Source organism: Chiloscyllium punctatum, chromosome 14 (genome assembly GCF_047496795.1).
Source record: "Chiloscyllium punctatum isolate Juve2018m chromosome 14, sChiPun1.3, whole genome shotgun sequence".
Lineage (NCBI taxonomy): Eukaryota > Metazoa > Chordata > Chondrichthyes > Orectolobiformes > Hemiscylliidae > Chiloscyllium > Chiloscyllium punctatum.
This window is the reverse complement of record NC_092752.1, coordinates 41,826,827-41,844,859: the sequence shown is the minus strand read 5'-3', so window position 1 is coordinate 41,844,859 and position 18,033 is coordinate 41,826,827. Positions and strand designations below refer to the sequence as shown.

General features: G+C 39.9%; 1 protein-coding gene across 1 annotated transcript in view; it reads right to left on the bottom strand.

Annotated features, from left to right (window-relative positions):
• Window positions 1–3,510: 3,510 nt before the first annotated feature.
• LOC140485755 (protein SPMIP2) overlaps window positions 3,511–18,033 on the bottom strand; it is a 47,433-nt gene continuing 32,910 nt past the window's right edge. Inside the window, exons 4-5 of the mRNA XM_072584253.1 lie at window positions 12,598–12,757; window positions 3,511–3,814 (exon numbers count right to left, since the gene is read on the bottom strand). Coding sequence (XP_072440354.1) covers window positions 3,728–3,814; window positions 12,598–12,757 — 247 coding nt within the window. The 3' untranslated portion in view covers window positions 3,511–3,727. The remainder of the gene's footprint in view (window positions 3,815–12,597; window positions 12,758–18,033) is intronic.

Below are 18,033 nucleotides of genomic sequence, written 5' to 3'. Positions count from 1 at the left end.
GATAAGCCCTCCAGTCCAGGCAGCATCCTGGTAAATCTCCTCTGAACCCTCTCCAAAGCATCCACATCTTTTCTATAATAGGGCGACCAGAACTGGACGCAGTATTCCAAGTGCAGTCTAACCAAAGTTTTATAGAGCTGCAACAAAATCTTACGATTCTTAAACTCAATCCCCCGTTAATGAAAGCCAAAACACCATATGCTTTCTTAACAACCCTGTCCACTTGGGTGGCCATTTTAAGGGATCTATGTACCTGCACACCAAGTTCCCTCTGTTCCTCCACACTGCCAAGAATCTTATCCTTAATCCTATACTCTGATTTCAAATTCGACCTTCCAAAATCCATCACCTCGCATTTATCCAGGTTGAACTCCATCTGCCACCTCTCAGCCCATCTCTGCATCCTGTCAATGTCCCGCTGCAGCCTACAACAGCCCTCTATACTGTCAACGACACCTCCAATCTTTGTGTCGTCTGCAAACTTGCTAACCCATCCTTCAATCCCCTCTTCCAAGTCATTAATAAAAATTACAAACAATAGAGGCCCAAGGACAGAACCCTGTGGAACACCAGTCACCATTGACTTCCAGGCAGAATATTTTCCTTCTACTACCACTTGCTGTCTTCTGTTGGCCAGCCAATTCTGTATCCAGACAGCTAAGTTTCCCTGTATCCCATTCCTCCTGACCTTCTGAATGAGTTTACCATGGGGAACCTTATCAAATGACTTGCTGAAGTCCATATACACCACATCCACAGCTCGACCCTCATCAACTTTTCTAGTCACATCCTCAAAGAACTCGATAAGGTTTGTGAGGTGTGACCTGTCCCTCACAAAGCCGTGTTGACTGCATTTAATCAAGCCATGCTCTTCCAGATGGTCATAAATCCTATCCCTCAGAATCCTTTCTAACACCTTGCAGACGACAGACGTGCAACTTACTGGTTTGTAATTGCTGGGGATTTCCCTGTTTCCTTTCTTGAAGAGAGGAATTACATTTGCCTCTCTCCAGTCCTCAGGTACGACTCCAGTGGAGAGCGAGGATGCAAAGATCTTTGCAGTGGCGAAGCAATGGCATTTCTCGTTTTCCCCAAGCCGCCGAGGACAAATCTGGTCCGGGCCTGGCGACTTGTCAATCTTAATGTTTGACAAAATTTTCAGCACATCAGCTTCCTCTATCTCTATCCATTTCAGCATGCACACCTGCTCTTCAAAGGTTTCATTCACTACAAAGTTTGTTTCTTTTGTAAAGACAAGCGAAAAACTCATTTAGGGCTTCCCCTACCTCCTCAGACTCCACACACAAATTCCCTATGCTATCCCTGATCGACCCTACTCTTTCTTTGACCATTCTCATACTCCTCACACAAGTGTAAAATGCCTTTGTGTTCTCCCTAATCCATTCTGCCAAGCCTTTCTCGTACCCCCTCCTGGCTCTCCTCAGACCATTTTTGAGCTCCTTCCTCGCCTGCCTGTAATCCTCTAGAGCTGAGCTTGACCCTAGCTTCCTTCACCTTATGTAAGCTACCTTTTTCCTTTTGACGAGGAGCTCCACCGCTCTCTTCATCCAAGGTTCCTTTATCTTACCACTTCTTGCCTGTCTCAGAGGGACATATTTATTCATCACTTGCAACAACTGTTCCTTAAGCAGTCTCCACATGTCTAAAGTGCCTTTACCATGGAACAATTGCTCCCAATCTATGCTTCCTAACTCATGTCTAATCGCATCATAGTTTCCTCTTCCCCCAATTAAATATCTTCCCATTTTGCTTAATCCTCTCCTTCTCCATAGCTATGTAGAATGTGAGGCAGTTGTGGTCACTATCACCAAAGTGCTCTCCCACCACAAGATCTGATACCTGCCCCGGCTCATTTCCAAGCACCAAGTCTAGAATGGCCTCTCCCCTCATCGGCCTGTCAACGTACTGAGTTAGGGAACCCTCCTGAACACACCTTGCAAAAACAGCTCCATTCAAATTTTCTGCGTGAAGGAGGTTCCAATCAATATTGGGAAAGTTAAAGTCACTCATTACAACAACCCTAGTACGTCCACACTTTTCCAAAATCTGATGCCCTATGCTTTCTTCCATCTCCCTGTTGCTATTGGGAGGCCTATAGTAAACCCCTAATGAGGTAACTGCTCCCTTGCTGTTCCTAATTTCCACCCATACTGACTCGGTAGGCAGATCTTCTTCGACAATGGAAGCTTCTGTAGCTGTGATACCCTTATTTAATCCCTCCACAGGGCCTCCCCTATCATATCCTACAGCAATTTAGATTTGCCATTTTCATGACCTGCTACTCCCCTATTATTCTTCCATTTCCTCCCAGTCTACCCCATAATTGCTGTCCCCATCTGATTCTATTGTCTCAAATACACATATTTCGTACTGAACGTTTCAGCTTTAATTTTTCAGTCTTGCAGTGCTATCACGGATGGTCCATAGCATAGGTGGTGTTTTCCTTGGGTGTAGGAATCTGATTGAAACCTGTAGGTTTTGTAGTTGTCAGTCAGTTTGTCCACAGCTTTTTGGGCATGTCCTAATCACTGACTGCAGACATCTTCTAGTCTCTTTATCACACCCAAGTTCTCTTGTTGTGAGGCAGGCAAAGGGCGACCGAGTTTGGATTGTGGTTCAACTCTATTTTATTAACAAACTATTCCTTATTAAAGACACCATGTGAGCATTTCCCAAATTCCTACAATATTTACTCTCTGCCTAACTCTCTTTTTTTTCCATAATACATATTTTTGAGCTGGGCTGTTGGAATTTCCTTTCTCTCCAGTAGAGGGTTGGCTCTCTTCCACAAAGGTGAGTCTCGCAGGTCAGGGCGGATCATCTCCTGGAGTCATGAGTTAGGTTCAAAACATCCAATGGGGTTGTACCAACACCTTCACTATTGCCATGCCAGGGAGGTGTAAAATGCATGTCCTCAGGTACTTGCTGGAAGTCAAGGTACCAGAAAGTTTCTTTGATATTTCTCCAATAAGCAACTCTTAGGCTGGTTGGAGCTGACTCCCCTGAATCCTTTGTGACCCCTTTGACATTATTTACAAAGAACAATGAATACCAACTGCTGGCTGCCAATTTTCTGTCATACCCAAAGTCTCCTGCTGTGAATAAATTTACAAAGTCCAACATTAGGCCTGCAGTTATTTGCTCTTATGTTGATTTAGTTCTATTTGAATTTTGTGCCCAACGGATTTTATAAAGAACTGTTACTTCATTGAACTGACTTTGAAAGACTAGGGAAAGATGTGTTAGTACTTGTCACTTGTGTTGTTTAAAAATTAATGGAATTGTTGACTTAAACTTTGTGCTTGACCTACAAGGCACACCAAAAAGAGAAAATAAAAAAACTTGAGCTCACTTGACCTGCCTGGAACTGTGAATAATACAATACAAGTTTATTAATCTTAGCAATGGATTAAAAGAAAGAATATTCTGTAACTGAAGATTTCATAAACCTTGCTTTATTGTTTTTGTCAGAAATGACTAAACCTCTGATAATTTTCTAGTGGAATTTGAAATACAAATTTGCTTCAAACAAAATTTCTAAATACCAGTATGTGACTTCAAATCAAGCCAATTCCAAATATCCATAAACTAACTTGCACTTGAGTCAAAACTGAGTCATTAATCTTGTGGAACCTAGAACTCAACTGGATTTCCAGTTATGTTTGTAGAAAAAATAATGTGTTGAGAAATAATGGGAAATCCTGAATTAAATATCATCAAAGACTAGTCCTTGTTCTTCAAGGTCAAGTGGATCTTTGTCTTTTTTTTCATAGATGTCTTGTTTCTCACCATCCTGAGAAGAAAAGGCAATATTTTAAAATATAGCTGGTTTCTAAAAATAGTGAATTAAAAATACAATATAATAGGACAATTGAACATGGATCAAATGTTCCAAGGGCTCACTATTGGGAGGCCTGTAGTACAGCCCCAACATTGTTACCGCACTCTTCCTATTTCTGAACTCCCACATTGAGCAAGAGGAGCATAGCATGGCTCTGAGATCTCCTGCCATTTTTACTCTTAGGCTTAATTTAGTCCAACTATAATATCAAATAATAGATAAATGAAAAAAGAAACAAGTTTTACAGCTGCTGTGAAATGCTAAGTACCTAAAACAGGTGTGAAGTCAGGCTGCTGGGATTGGAAGGTGCCAGCTAAGCAGTGTGACAATAAAATAGGGGGTAGGCAGCAGGTAGGTAAAATAAGTATGTAACTTACTGAGTTGGAATGTTTGTTTTCAGACGTTTCATCACCATGATTAGGTTTCATCAACATCAGTGTCTCCATTGAAGCACTGGTGGTACATCCTGGAGTGATGTCATTTCTGTTTTTTTTTCAAGGGAAGGTGGATGGGATCTAAATCAATGTTGCAGAAATCAGGTACTTCCTAAATGTCTAAAATACAACCCCCCCCGGCCCAAACACCCCACTAACCAAAAAAAATAGCAGAACAAAACGGCTGCAGAACGCTTAAAGAAATGATAAACAATGCTCACAACTGACTCTGTAAATACAACCAGGCTATTTTGCACCATAAACCTTGTTCAGTACCACGACGGACTGTGAATGAACAAATGCATTAGAATGCACCATGTGCTTTAAACAGCAAAAGAAAAAAACCTCGCACTTCAGGTTGGATAAACTCACAAAAATACATTTCATAAAAGACTGATGCTTGGATAAAAAATCTTTCGGACCGCCCACTTATTAATACAGAAAAAGCAGTCCTAGTCATAGGATTACTACTACTACACAGGTACTAAACAGAAGCTCATCCCTTCTAACAGGACTTTAAAAAAATCAGGAGAACTTTTGAAACCAGATGGGTCCACGCTTCTACAGATTACCAAAAATGCACAAACCTGCCGCTCCTCCCCTTAGACCCATAGTCTCCTACCTGTACGCCAACATACAGACTAGCCAAGGAACTCGACCAAAAACTAAAACAGCTAATTGAAGATTCATGCCACCCCATTCACTCCACCCAAGAATTCCTGAACAACAAAGATACTAATATCAGAAGAGGATGAAATAATGACCTACTTTGTCATTAGAGCCCTTTTCACATAATTAACACTGACCTGGCCAAAGAAACACTGGCATTAATACTAGGAAAACCAGGACCACAAACACCAAACAGCACCAACTTCATCAGCAAAGACAGCATCCTCAAGCTAGTGGGCCTGTGCCTCACACACACTTCACATTCAATAACAAAACCTACAAACAAGTCAACGCAGCACCTATGGATCACCAGTATCAGGACTCATAGCAGAAGCAGTAATGCAGAGACTTGAACAAGCTGCCCTCCCATCTATCCAATCCAAACTCTGGGTTCACTATGTGGATGACATCTTTGTCATCACAAAATAATGAAGGGTATGGAACAAATTAGAGGAAACTTAGAACATCATCAACAATATCCTGACAGGCATAAAATTCACAAAAGAGGAGGAGAATGACAACAAACTCCTATTCCTAGATGTGACAGTTGAATTTACAGTTAAGGAAGAGCTTCAAACCAGCATCTACAGAAAAGCAACACACACAGACCAAATACTTAACTTCAGAAGCAATCATCCCAACACCCACAAACAGAGCTGCTTCAAGGCATTATTTCAACGAGCTACAACACACTCAGCACCTAAGAACTACAAAAAGCAGAAGAAAAATATCTATACAACGTTTTTCAAGAAAAATGGATACCCAATAAACACAACCTGCCAATTCCTCAGGAACAAACCCAAAACAAGCAGACACAACACAACCAAAAACTACAGTCACATTACCTTACATCAAGGACATATCAAAAATGACTTCCAGACTACTCAGCCTCCTTGGCATCATGGTATTCCACAAACCTACCCACACACTTAAACAGCGACTAATGAAATTAAAGGATGCATTAGATACTGCTAGCAAGCCATTTACAAGATACCATGCAGGAACTGTAACAAACACTACATTGGACAAACAAGCAGGAAACTTGCCACTAGGACACATGAACACCAACTGGCCACCAAAGGACACGGCCCACTATCACGAATTTCCATACATACGGACAAACAAGGACACCGCTTTGACTGGGACAACACACACACGTTAAATAGGGTAGACAGTGAAAGACCTTTTCCTAGGATGATGACGTCAGCTTGTATGAGAGGGCACAACTACAAATTGAGGGGTGATAGATTTAAGACAGATATCAGAGGCATGTTCTTTACTCAGAGAATGGTAAGGGCGTGGAATGCCCTACCTGCTAAGGTAGTCAACTCAGCCACATTAGGGAGATTTAAACAATCCTTAGATAAGCACATGGATGATATTGGGATAGTGTAGGGGGACGAGCTGAGAATAGTTCACAGGTTGGTGCAACATCGAGGACTGAAGGGCCTGTTCTGCGTTGTATTGTTCTATGTTCACATCCTAGGAGAGCAAATCAAAGACATGCACGAGAATCCTTAGAGGCATGGCATTCTAACCAGAACTCCATTGATTCATATCCTATCCACCTTCCCTTGAAAAAAAGAACCAAGTATGATGTTACCCACTTCAAGAAACCAAGACCTATAAATAGAGAGGCAGAACATACCACCAGTGCTTCACTGGAGGCTCTCACTGATGATGTTACCTAATATGGTGACGAAATGTCTGAAAACAAATCTTCCAGCTCAGCGAGCTAACTTATTTACTTACCATCAACCTGACTTACAAATCTTCTCAAAAATCACTAAGGTAGGTAAAATGCTGGGTGGAAAGGGGTTGGGATGCAAAGTCAGTAGTTGCCATGTAAGCAACGTTTCCTCTAGGCTGCATGTGTGCCTAGCTGTTCCGGTGTTCCCCACGTGATAAGCAGTGTCGGCAATCACAGCAGTGACTCACAGTTCCAAACTTTGCTGCTGAATTAAAGGAAAAGTTGCATTTAAACAGCTATCATATGGGGCTGGGTACCAGAAGGGGAGATGCATGGAGGGAGGGTGCCAGAGAGGGAGGGTGCATAGGGGGTAGGGTGTCAGAGGTTTAGAGTATCAAGTAGGTAGGGTACCAAGTAAATAAATTGCCAGTGGTGAAAGGGCCAGGTCAGTAATGGAGTTTTTGGTGTAAGGTCAGAAGTCACAATACACCAGGATATAGTCCAACAGGTTTATTTGAAATCACAAGCTTTCGGAGTGCTGCCCTTTCGTCAGGTGAAGTTGGTCACTATTAAAGTAAAAATTAACAACTTTATTTCTTAAAATATAACAGATAATAATTAACTAACAACTATTCACAACTCCTTTCTCTAACCTATCTTTTAACCTTCCCTTCTATAATACTAGTTTTATAAAACCTCAGAGTATTATTTACTGAAAGATTCAAAGTTCAAGACCAGCCAACTGTCGAATCTTCTCTTTGCACATTTGCTCTCCAGGTTGGTGTCAATGTTTTTTTCTCTCTGTGCAAACTCCTTCTCTAGACAAGTACCTCTCAGAGAGTTCTAACTAGCAATTGGTCACATCTATTGGTCAACATCTATTGGTCTTTTGGCAGTCTCCCTCAACTATTCAATTTTTCCCGGTCTTATACCCCCAAAGCATTGGATTTGTGTCATTGGCTTTTAATATTGTCAATATACTCAATTTAAACTTGATTGGAGTTTGGTATTTTTTGGGGTATAATTTAAACTGATTGACCTAATTCACATTTGTTTTTGTCTCCAGGCAACCAGCTGCTCCAGCTGCTGGACCAATAGGTTACATTGTATCTTATTCAGAACATTTGGTGCTGTCAGGTAGTTCTGCTAGCTTTTAACTCCCTTAAAGGTACAGTACAGTCACATCTTCATAACAGGGGTTACTGTTTAAAAGTAAGAGGTCACCCATGTAAGACAGAGAGTAAAGAGAATATTTTTTCACTGACTGTCACTCATCTTTAGAATTCAAAATAGTTTGGGAACAAAATCTTTGAATACTTTTAAGGGAGATGTAGGTAGATTTTTGAAAAGCAATGCGTTGAATTGTGTTTAGGGTAGATCAGGATGAGGAGACATTGGATCTGGTGTTGTGTCATGTAGCAGGTCTCAGACAGAGGGGAGTGGGGATAGGGTGTTTGGGTTCTGAGGTAGGGCAGGTTTATCAGATCCAGCAGTGGGAGGACAATGGTCCATGCAGAACCAATGGGAATGTTGGATTGGGCAATGGGTCTGACATTGTTTTCCAGCTCTGAAACCACCAAGGCCTCAGGGGATTGTATGGTCGGATATAGGGGAATTGAGGGGAAGAGCAGAAGCTTGGGTGAGGTGTTGGGTCTGGTAGCAGTGAGGATGGGTCGACAGATCGAGTGACATGAGGTGTATTGTGTCCCAGGTGATGGGGTAAGAGGAGTGAGTGAAGCGTGTTGGGTCAGGACCTCAGAGCACTGGAGTTGAGGGTGTGCGAGTTAAATTGGGTGTCTCTTGAATAATCACTCAGGGGTTAGACTAGAGTTTTAATAGTCTAACATTTCCTGAGTAAGTATTTACTTAACTGCAGTGGAAACCTCCAAGTTCTCTGGTTTAAATGGATACCTTCAAAGGGTTCCATGTATAAGGGAATTGTCCAGTGGAATCTTCAATTTCCAGGGCAATTGCATGGGAGTCTGCCATATTGGGGATTCTGCTGATTGCCCACTTGCAACTGCCATCTACCCTTCAGAAACAATTACCTGGGCATCAAAAAATCTACACAAATATTTCTTTTCACTTCTGTACACATTTATGCAAAATAGTTAGTTGAACAACAACAACCAGAATGAGTGGTAAAGGATAACTTGTAGTTGCAAATTTTATTGAAGAAGTATGCAACATAACGCATGGTGTAGGAATAAAGTCAACAATAGAAATGTTGGAACTTTCCACCCAGGTTCTAAGAAAAAAAATCAATTTTTTGATAACTTTAGATTATTGTTTTGCATAAATTTCATGTCTTTAACAAAGTTGAGTTGTTGCATATTGATGTTCAGAAATAATTTTAACATTTATCAAGCAGTGGTGAATATTTCCAATAAAACTTTGGAATATAAAGTTATTGTGTGCCATTTTGATTCTTAGCCACAGGTCAAGATACACAAATTTGTTTTGTCTTTTTTAGTTATTATAAGTTATTTATCTTTCACACAATACATGTATATTGTTTTCAGCAAATGATTTTTATTTATATCTCTTAAACACCTGAACTTTCACACAACTAAATCACTGATTTTTAAAAAACATTTGTAACTATTAACCACCACCAGTAATTACCCATGAGCCAATTAGAAGTTGGCACGTAAAGCCCTTTATGGGCAATACATACCATCAACAATTGTGGGGGGTGGGGGGGGGGTGTTGGTAAGGCAACTAGAAAGGGACTGCTTTTAACAATTCAGTGATTTCCCTAACTAGGGTCACATAATTCCACCTCAGCAAATATTTTGGAATGTTACTTACTGAGAGAGGAATTGAATGCCAAAGTTGGAAGGTGAAATTTCATTTACAGATGGCATGGTGAAACCACATTTGGAAAACTCTGTACAATACCAGTCTCCTGACTTTAGGAAGGTGTAAATAAGGTGGAAGTAGTTCAGAGAAAATTTGCTAGACTACTATCTGAAATGGACAGTTTGTCTTATGAGGACAGATTGGACAGGCATCCTCTAGAGCTCAGAAGAATAAGGGTTAATATCATTAAAATATAAAATTACCTGAGTGGTCTTATGGTCTTGACAAGGTGCATGTGGAAAGAGGATCTTCCTCTTGCAAAAGAATCTAGAATGAGGGGTCACTGTTTAAAAATAAGGGGTCACCCTTGTAAGGCAGAGGGTAAGGAGAATATTTTTACACTGACTGTCGCTCGTCTTTAGAATTCAAATGACTGTGGGAACAGTATTTGAATATTTTTATGGGAGAGGTAGGTAGATTTTTGATAAGTAAGGCATTAAATTGTTATCAGGAATCTGAAGTTATTGAATTCAGAGTAGACTTGAGGGACCAAGTGGCCTCCTCATGCTGTTATTTTGACATATGTTTGTTTCTATATTTTTGTGTCTCCTGATCAGACTGGGGTTTAGGTGATACACTCTTTGGGCTAGACTTAGTGCATCGCATTGCAGCAGAGAGTGTGACAATGGCTGGTAAATTATGGGAGAATTGCTAAATCAGTCTCCTATTGGTGACAAATTGTCCCCAGTGCAGTGGAAGGATGGAAGGGTCAGATGCAGGTTTCCCAACTGTTGGTGGCAGGGTGTTAATTATACTCATTTAATGAACTGATTTATACCCATTATCACAAAGCACACATCTCAACTTAGTGGTGGCTCAGTTCTACAACAGGGGCTGCACAGGACCATCCAACAAACCCCATCAATGTGTTATGATCCTCTGGGAACAGAGGAGGGGGGGAGCCTGGCTATCAGGCAATCTGTGTGCAATTACTGGTTCTGACGTTGGAGAGCAGATCATGTTGCACTGAGATAGTTGGGACTAAGACACTACCATGAGGTGTCCTGGCACTGAAGTGTTCGACCTTCAACAATCCAACCATCTCCCTTTATACCAGATGTGGTTCCAACTAGCACAGTCAGAAGCAATACAGGCAAAGGAAAATAAAAGAGTTGAGTAGACAGGGTTGATAATGATAGTTCTACGTCATGACGACAGACATGTAGATCTTCACAGATTTTTGTAATTACAAACAAATACTAAATGTATATAATATGATAAAGTACAGTGAAGTATACTGGACCCAACCCTTTAATTTATGGAAGTAGAAGGTTGATTAAGGTTAACCATGATGTTCTTTATAAGGTTGAACCTTATTCATTATATAATCCACATATTTATTCAGGCACAAGTCTCCTGAAATTCTTTGCCTTGATCATGTATTATTCTGTGACGAAGAAAAAGTGAAAGCAACCTGTTTTCAGCTGTACTTACAGACAATTAATATCATTAATGGTGACAATGGATCAAAACCCCAAAATATTTGTGGACAGTTTTTTGCTTGTACTTCCTAAACATATTGTTTTTAATGGGTGGACTGCAACAGAAATACTGCAGATTTAAATTCAGTGTCTAGCAAATCCTGTCTGAAGCCTCCATGAAAATTGACAGGGAATCATCAAACATGATTTGATTTAACAAGAAAACAAGGGTGGAAGTGCTGACTATCTCTAGTTTCTCAACATGTCTGTTTTATGCTCCAGGAATAAACAAAGACATTGGTGAAAAAGCCAGTTTCAACTCTACTACAGTGAATTACTGGGACTGCAAGCTACAATGTGGACCCTCGTGGGTTTGAGCAATAGCTTTAGTGTTCTGTGAAGATCATAATCAATGAATTTTTCCTAGGTATCCCTGTGTTGCAGGTAAAGGAAGCTCTCTCACTCCATGCTAGAAACAATTTAACAAAAGGAATTAGGTTAAAGGACTGTCAATTGTCCTACAATACCAGAAATTACAAAAAAAACTGTTCAGCTATCAACTTCACAGTACCAGTAACAGCTACATTTCAACAAATACAACGATCAACTACCTGCTCTGGCCAACAATTCAGAGACTGGTCCATATATTTGTTTATTTTTAGCTTTAAACATTTTGGAGTGACTTCTTAATTCTATTCTCTATATGTTTGTTGTGTTGGTATATTTTTCTAATGTTAATTATGAAACTCATTCTTTGTTAAAACAAAGAAAAAAGCCTTGTTAAATTGGCTCCTTTTAAAAGATAAGTTAATTTGGATCTAAGAGAAAGGTATCCTATAGGGAAAGGATCTTCTCTGAATTAACATGTTGCAACCGACCAAGGGAATGAGTGAATAAAGAAGAGGAGACAATTTATCCCTCCTCATTTAGATATCCCATCTTGAATCATAATGAATTGGGGAACATCACCATAATAATACCAGAAGCAAAAAATAATACCAATTTGCTCACTGATCTACTTCCTTGTCCCCACAGCTTTTTGATTAGATTAGATTAGATGACTTATAGTGTGGAAACAGGCCCTTTGGCCCAACCAGTCCACACCGACCCACCACCCACCCAGACCCATTCCCCTACATTTACCCCTTCACCTAACACTACGGGCAATTTAGCATGGCCAATTCACCTAACCTGAACTTTTCTTTTGGATTGTGGGAGGAAACCCAAGCAGACACAGGGAGAATGTGCAAACTCCACACAGAGGGTCGCCTGAGACGGGAATTGAACCTGGGTCTCTGGTGCTGTGAGGCAGCAGTGCTAACCATTGTTCCACAGTACCACCCAATTCTCTCGCCATTCTTTAATTTCAGTCTAACTGCCACAATACTAATAAAATACTTCTAGTCAGTGAATAACAGGCAACTTTATTTTATTTCAAGCATAATCAGAGTCATAGATTTATGGAGATTAAATGAATCAATTCTTTTTCATTTTCAAAAGTATTCAGCATTTTTGCCACATATTTTGTGATCAAGTTCTGAAATTCCATCCAAAATAATTGGAAATAAATTATACAGATATATATATATATGTATGTATATCATCATAAATTAATGGATTTGTCAAGCAATTGGCAAATTAGAAATAACCAATACATACTTGAGTTCCACAAAGAGTATCCATTCCACTCTCGCACAATGGGCTCACTGCAGTTTTTTTAGACCGTATACATTCTCTGGGCTCTCTAAATTTTTTAAGGGGCCAGGCCAGAAAAGCTCTGCCAAGACTTTGCCGATCAAGAACAGCTGGAGGTGGTTGCCTAACAATGTAGAGAACAAGTTAGTGCGGTTCAACAGTTGATTTTTTTTAAAAATTGGCTACCCAATCTCAATCTGGATCTTTCTCACCAAAATTAAATCAGGATATATTACTGAATATAAGATATTTATTAGTTTTCATCTTGTTTAATGGAATATCATCAACAATTCACATTAAAGATTTGGGTTTTGATTATGGCATTTGAAATGTGAAGGAAGGGGGATGAGTAGTTATGATAGTACTGATTTTATATATATAGAAATGACTATGTGATGGACAGACATACATTCCTTCAGATGATGCTAAAGCAATGACATTGCTGAGTCACGGACATATAGATTGCATTTGATGGTTGTGAAGGTGCACATTTTATTCTGTCTCCGTGTACTACATCCTAGTTGAAATATGTATATGGCCAATTTTAATTATTTATTATTTTTCACACGAACATTGATTAATAATGAACTAAGGTGACAGGTTATTGAGCTTGTTGATGCATTATGCTCTGGGAAGGTTATCATCAAGCTCCTGATAAACAGTATATGAGTTAGGAGGAAAGGAGGAATTTTGTCCATGCCTTTCGTGGATTGACTCCCCCACTCCTGTCAAGACCAATGTTGTCATTTCACTAGGTGGATCCAAAATCCCATAGATGAATGTAGTATCCTGGGAAGTAGGATACTGATGTCAGCTAAATAAGAGACACCATCAGGACTACCTTATTAAAAGTTTATTCACAGGATGTGGGTATCACTGGTCAGAGATATTATCTGAGCCTCTGGATTAACAGTCTGGCAATAATACTACTATGTCATTGCCTCCCCTGTTTGTAGCAAGATAAATTATGTGCTCAGGTGAGTGAACACACAACCATACACAAGGGATAGTAAGTAAGGACATCTATAGAATTCTACAGAATAGAGTCCCAGTTCCATATGGTTTGACATCATTGTGACATAGCTCCTCAAAGACATGTTCAGTAGCTACTACAGTAAAGGGAAAATTAACCCTTGACTCCATATCGCATTTCTCATCCCCTCCTCGTTTCTGTCTTAAATAGGCAACTCCTTACACTGAGATTGTCCCCTCTGGTCTTCAACTCTCCTACGAGGAAAACAACCTCAAAGCATTTACCCTGTCAATCCCCCGAAAAATTGTAGGTCTCCTTGCACTCTCCACAACTCCAATGTGTACAACTCCATGTGTATTGCCAAGTTTGAGGATGACAGAAACATACTCAACCTCTCCTCATAAGGAAACTTCTCCATTCCCAGGATCAACCTTCTCGGGACTGCCTCCAACACCAATATATCTTTCCTTAGACAAGGGGCCCAAACAGGTTCAGAGCCTTCTAGCTATAGTCTAACCAGCGTCATGCAAATGCTTAGCAAAACCCCCTATTTTTATATTTCATTCCTTTTGAAATAAAGACCAACATTTCATTTTCCTTCCATATTACAGATTGAACTCGGACTTTTTTTGTGATTCATAGAGTCACAGCGATACACAGTGTGGAAACAGACCTTTGGTCCGATTGGTCCATGCTGACCAGATCCCTAAATAAATTCAGTCACATTTGCCAGAATTTGGCCCATATCCCATGAAACCCTTCTTGTTCATATACCCATCCAGATGTTTTTATTTAAATGTTGTAATTGTACCAGCCTCCACCACTTTCTCTGGCAGCTCATTCCACACACGTCCCACTATCTGTTTGAAAACATTACCCCTTAGGTCTCTTTTAAATCTTCTCCCTCTTACCTTAAACCTGTGCCTTCTCGTTTTGGACTCATCCACTGTCTTTACAATTCACCCTAACCAAGCCCTTCATGATTTTATAAACCTCTAAGGTCACCCCTCAATCTCTGAAAACAGCCCCAGCCTAATCAGCTCTCCTTTTAGCTCAAATTTTCCAACCCTGGCAACATCCTTGTAAATCTTTTCTGAACCCTTTCAAGTTTTACCACATCCTGCCTACAGCAGGGAGAACAGAATTGCATGCAGTACTGCAATAGTGACCTACCAATGTCCTGTATAACATGATCTCCCAACTCCTGTACTCAATACTCTGACCAATAAAGGAAAACATACCAAACACCTTCTTCACTGTCCTATCTACCTGAACTCCAAGGTCTCTTTGTTCAGCAATGCTCCCTAGGACCTTACCATTAAGTGCATAAATTTGCCCTGATTTGCCTTTTCAAAATGCAGCACCTCACATTCATCTAAATTAAACTTCATCTGCTATTTCTCAGCCCTTTGGCCCATCTAATCAAAATCCCGTTGTACTCTGAGGTAACCTTCCCTCTAGAATACCTCCAATTTTGGTGTCATTTGCAAATTGCTAACAATACCTCCTAAGTTCACATCCAAATCATTTATATAAATGAATGAAAAGTAGTGGACCCAGCACTGACCTCTCCCTGTATTGTATGTGACCTAAGCTTGCTAACCAGTCTACCATGAGGAACTTTATCGAACACCTTACTGAAGTCCATATAGATCATGTGCACTACTTGCCCGCGTCAATCCTCTTTGTTACTATTTCAAAATACCCAATAAAGTTCATGAGATATGATTTCCACACACAAAGCCATGTCCACTATCCATAATCTGTCCTTGCCTTTCTGAATACAAGTAAATTCTATTCCTCAAGATTCCTTCAACTTGCCCACCACCAATGTCAGGCTCACCGGTTTACAGTTCCCTGACTTTTCTTTATCACATTTCTTAAACAGTAACACCATGTTAGCCAACCTCCAGTCTTCCAGCACTATATCTCAGGCTATTGATGATAGAAATAACTTAGTAGGGGACCCGGCAATCACTTCCCTAGTTTCCTACACAGTAAAGCTGATCAGGTTCTGGGGATTTATCCACTTTTATGTGCTTTAAGATGTCCAGCACCTCCTCCTCTGTAATATGGACATTTTTCCAAGAGGTCGCAATGTACTTCCCCACGCTCTCTACCTTCCATATCCTTCTCGACAGTAAACACTGATACAAAATATTCATTTAATATCATCCCCATTTCCTGCGGTTCCACACATAAGTGGCCTTGCTGATCCTCAAGGGACCCTATTCACTCCCTAGTTACCCTTTTGTCCTTAACGTATTTGTAGAATCCCTTTGGATTCTCCTTAACTTTATTTGTCAAAGCTATGTCCCCGTTTTGCCATCCTGATTTCGCTCTGAGGTATACTCCTACTGCCATTATACTCTTCTAAGGAATTACTCAAACCCTGCTGTCTATACTTGACATAAGCATCCTTCTTATTCTTGGCCAAAACATAAATTTCTCTAGTTATCCAGCATTCTCTACATCTACCAGCCTTGCTCTTCACCCTAACAGGAGCATACTGTCTCTGGACTCTTGTTATCTCATTTTTAAATGCCTCCTATTTTCCAGCCATTCCTTAACTTGCGAACATCTACCCCAATCGACTTTTGACAGTTCTTGCCTAATACCGCCAATATTGGCCTTCCTCCAATTTAGAACTTTAACTTTTAGATCTGGTCTATCCTTTTCCATAACCATTTTTAAACTAATAGAATTAGTTTACACACTACTATTTCAGTCAAGTGCCCTGCTTTATTTCATGTACAAAGTCCCCCAAATCCCTGTGTGTTGCAATGTCTTGCAGTCTTTTCATATTTAAGTAATCATCTCTTCTATCTTGCCTGCAATAGTGCAAACGTCACATTTTCCTACATTATACTTCATATGCCAAGTTTATTTTCTCTCACAAAACCTGTCTATATACCTGTTTGGACTCTTTGTATCATCCTCACTATTTTTGTGACATTCTCAAGCTTGGTGATAGTACATTCATTACCATCATTCAAGTGTTTAATATTTATTGTAACTAATTGTGGTCACAACACTGATTTCTGTGGCATTCCACCTATTACAGTTCACCAACCTGAAAATGTCCCCTTTATTCCATCTCTCTGATTTTTATTAGTTAACAATCCAGTATCTGAACTAATTGACTACCCCGAACAGCACGGGCTCTTACTTTATTAAGTAACTTTCTGTCCATGCCTTATCGAATACCTTTTGGAATTCCAAATACAAAGTTCCTCTACTGGTTCCCCTTTATCTAGTCCACTTATTACTTCCTCAAAAAACTACAGTAAAATTATCAGGGATAATGTTGCATTCTTGAAACTCTGCTTGATTATATAATCTCAAAATGCTCTGCTATTACATCTTTTACAATAGATTCCATCATTTTCTCAATTACAAATATTAAGTTATCTGGCCTATCGTTACCTGTCTTTTTGTCTCCTTCTGTTTTTGAATAAGGGTGTTTGTGATCCTCTAAAACTTTTCCAGAGTCAAAGGATTATTGGAAGATTACTACCAATACATCAACCAGATCTGTAGGCAATGTTCCCTCTGAAACATGCAGCTGCTGCAGTGTTCTGCGCATGGGGATTGCCATTAATACACCAGTTACGGCATTGACATCTTATTCCAGAACTTGCTACCACACACAAGACCCAGAGGCTTGTGCAGCCATAAGAAAATTCGAGGGAAAGCTATCTGCAGTTACTTCCTTTAAGATGCAATACGTTAGGTCCAGGGGACTTATCGATCTTTAGCTCTATTAGAATGTTTAGTACTCTCTCTCTAGTGATGCCTATTTGTTTTTCAACCATATCCCTTGCCGAAGTCACTTCATGTGATGCTATTAGTAACCCCCACTGTGAAAACCTTATCAAATGTCTTCTGGAAATCTAAGTTCTATTTGGCTACTGGTTTAGCTTTAAACACACTGCATGTTACTTTTATAAAGAAGTTCTTTGGGCATCAAAGATCCTTCTCCTTACATATGCTCAAATGGAACTTATGGTTCCTTGCTCACATAGATTCCAGAGCAATCATTTTTTACCATATTAATGGTCCTGGATAGCTTTTCTTAAGCTTCTGGCAGTGTTGGTGCATCTCATCAGTGGGCTCAGTGGAATAGCTGCGAAATTTACCTAATCACATTATTCAATAACAGATTTTATTTTTATTTATCAAGGGACATGAATGTCACTAGCTGGACAGCAATTTTATTGCTCGTCTGTAGTTATCTTTGAGAAAGTGGTGGTGAGCTGCCTTCTTGAACCACTGCGATCCATATTTTGTCGGTGGACCCACTATGCCAGTAGAGACAGAATTTGAGGATGTTGACCCAGTGACAGTGAATGAATGAAGATATATTTTTGAAGTCAGGATTGTGATTAATTGGAGGTAAATTTGAAGGTGGTGGTGTTCCCATATAT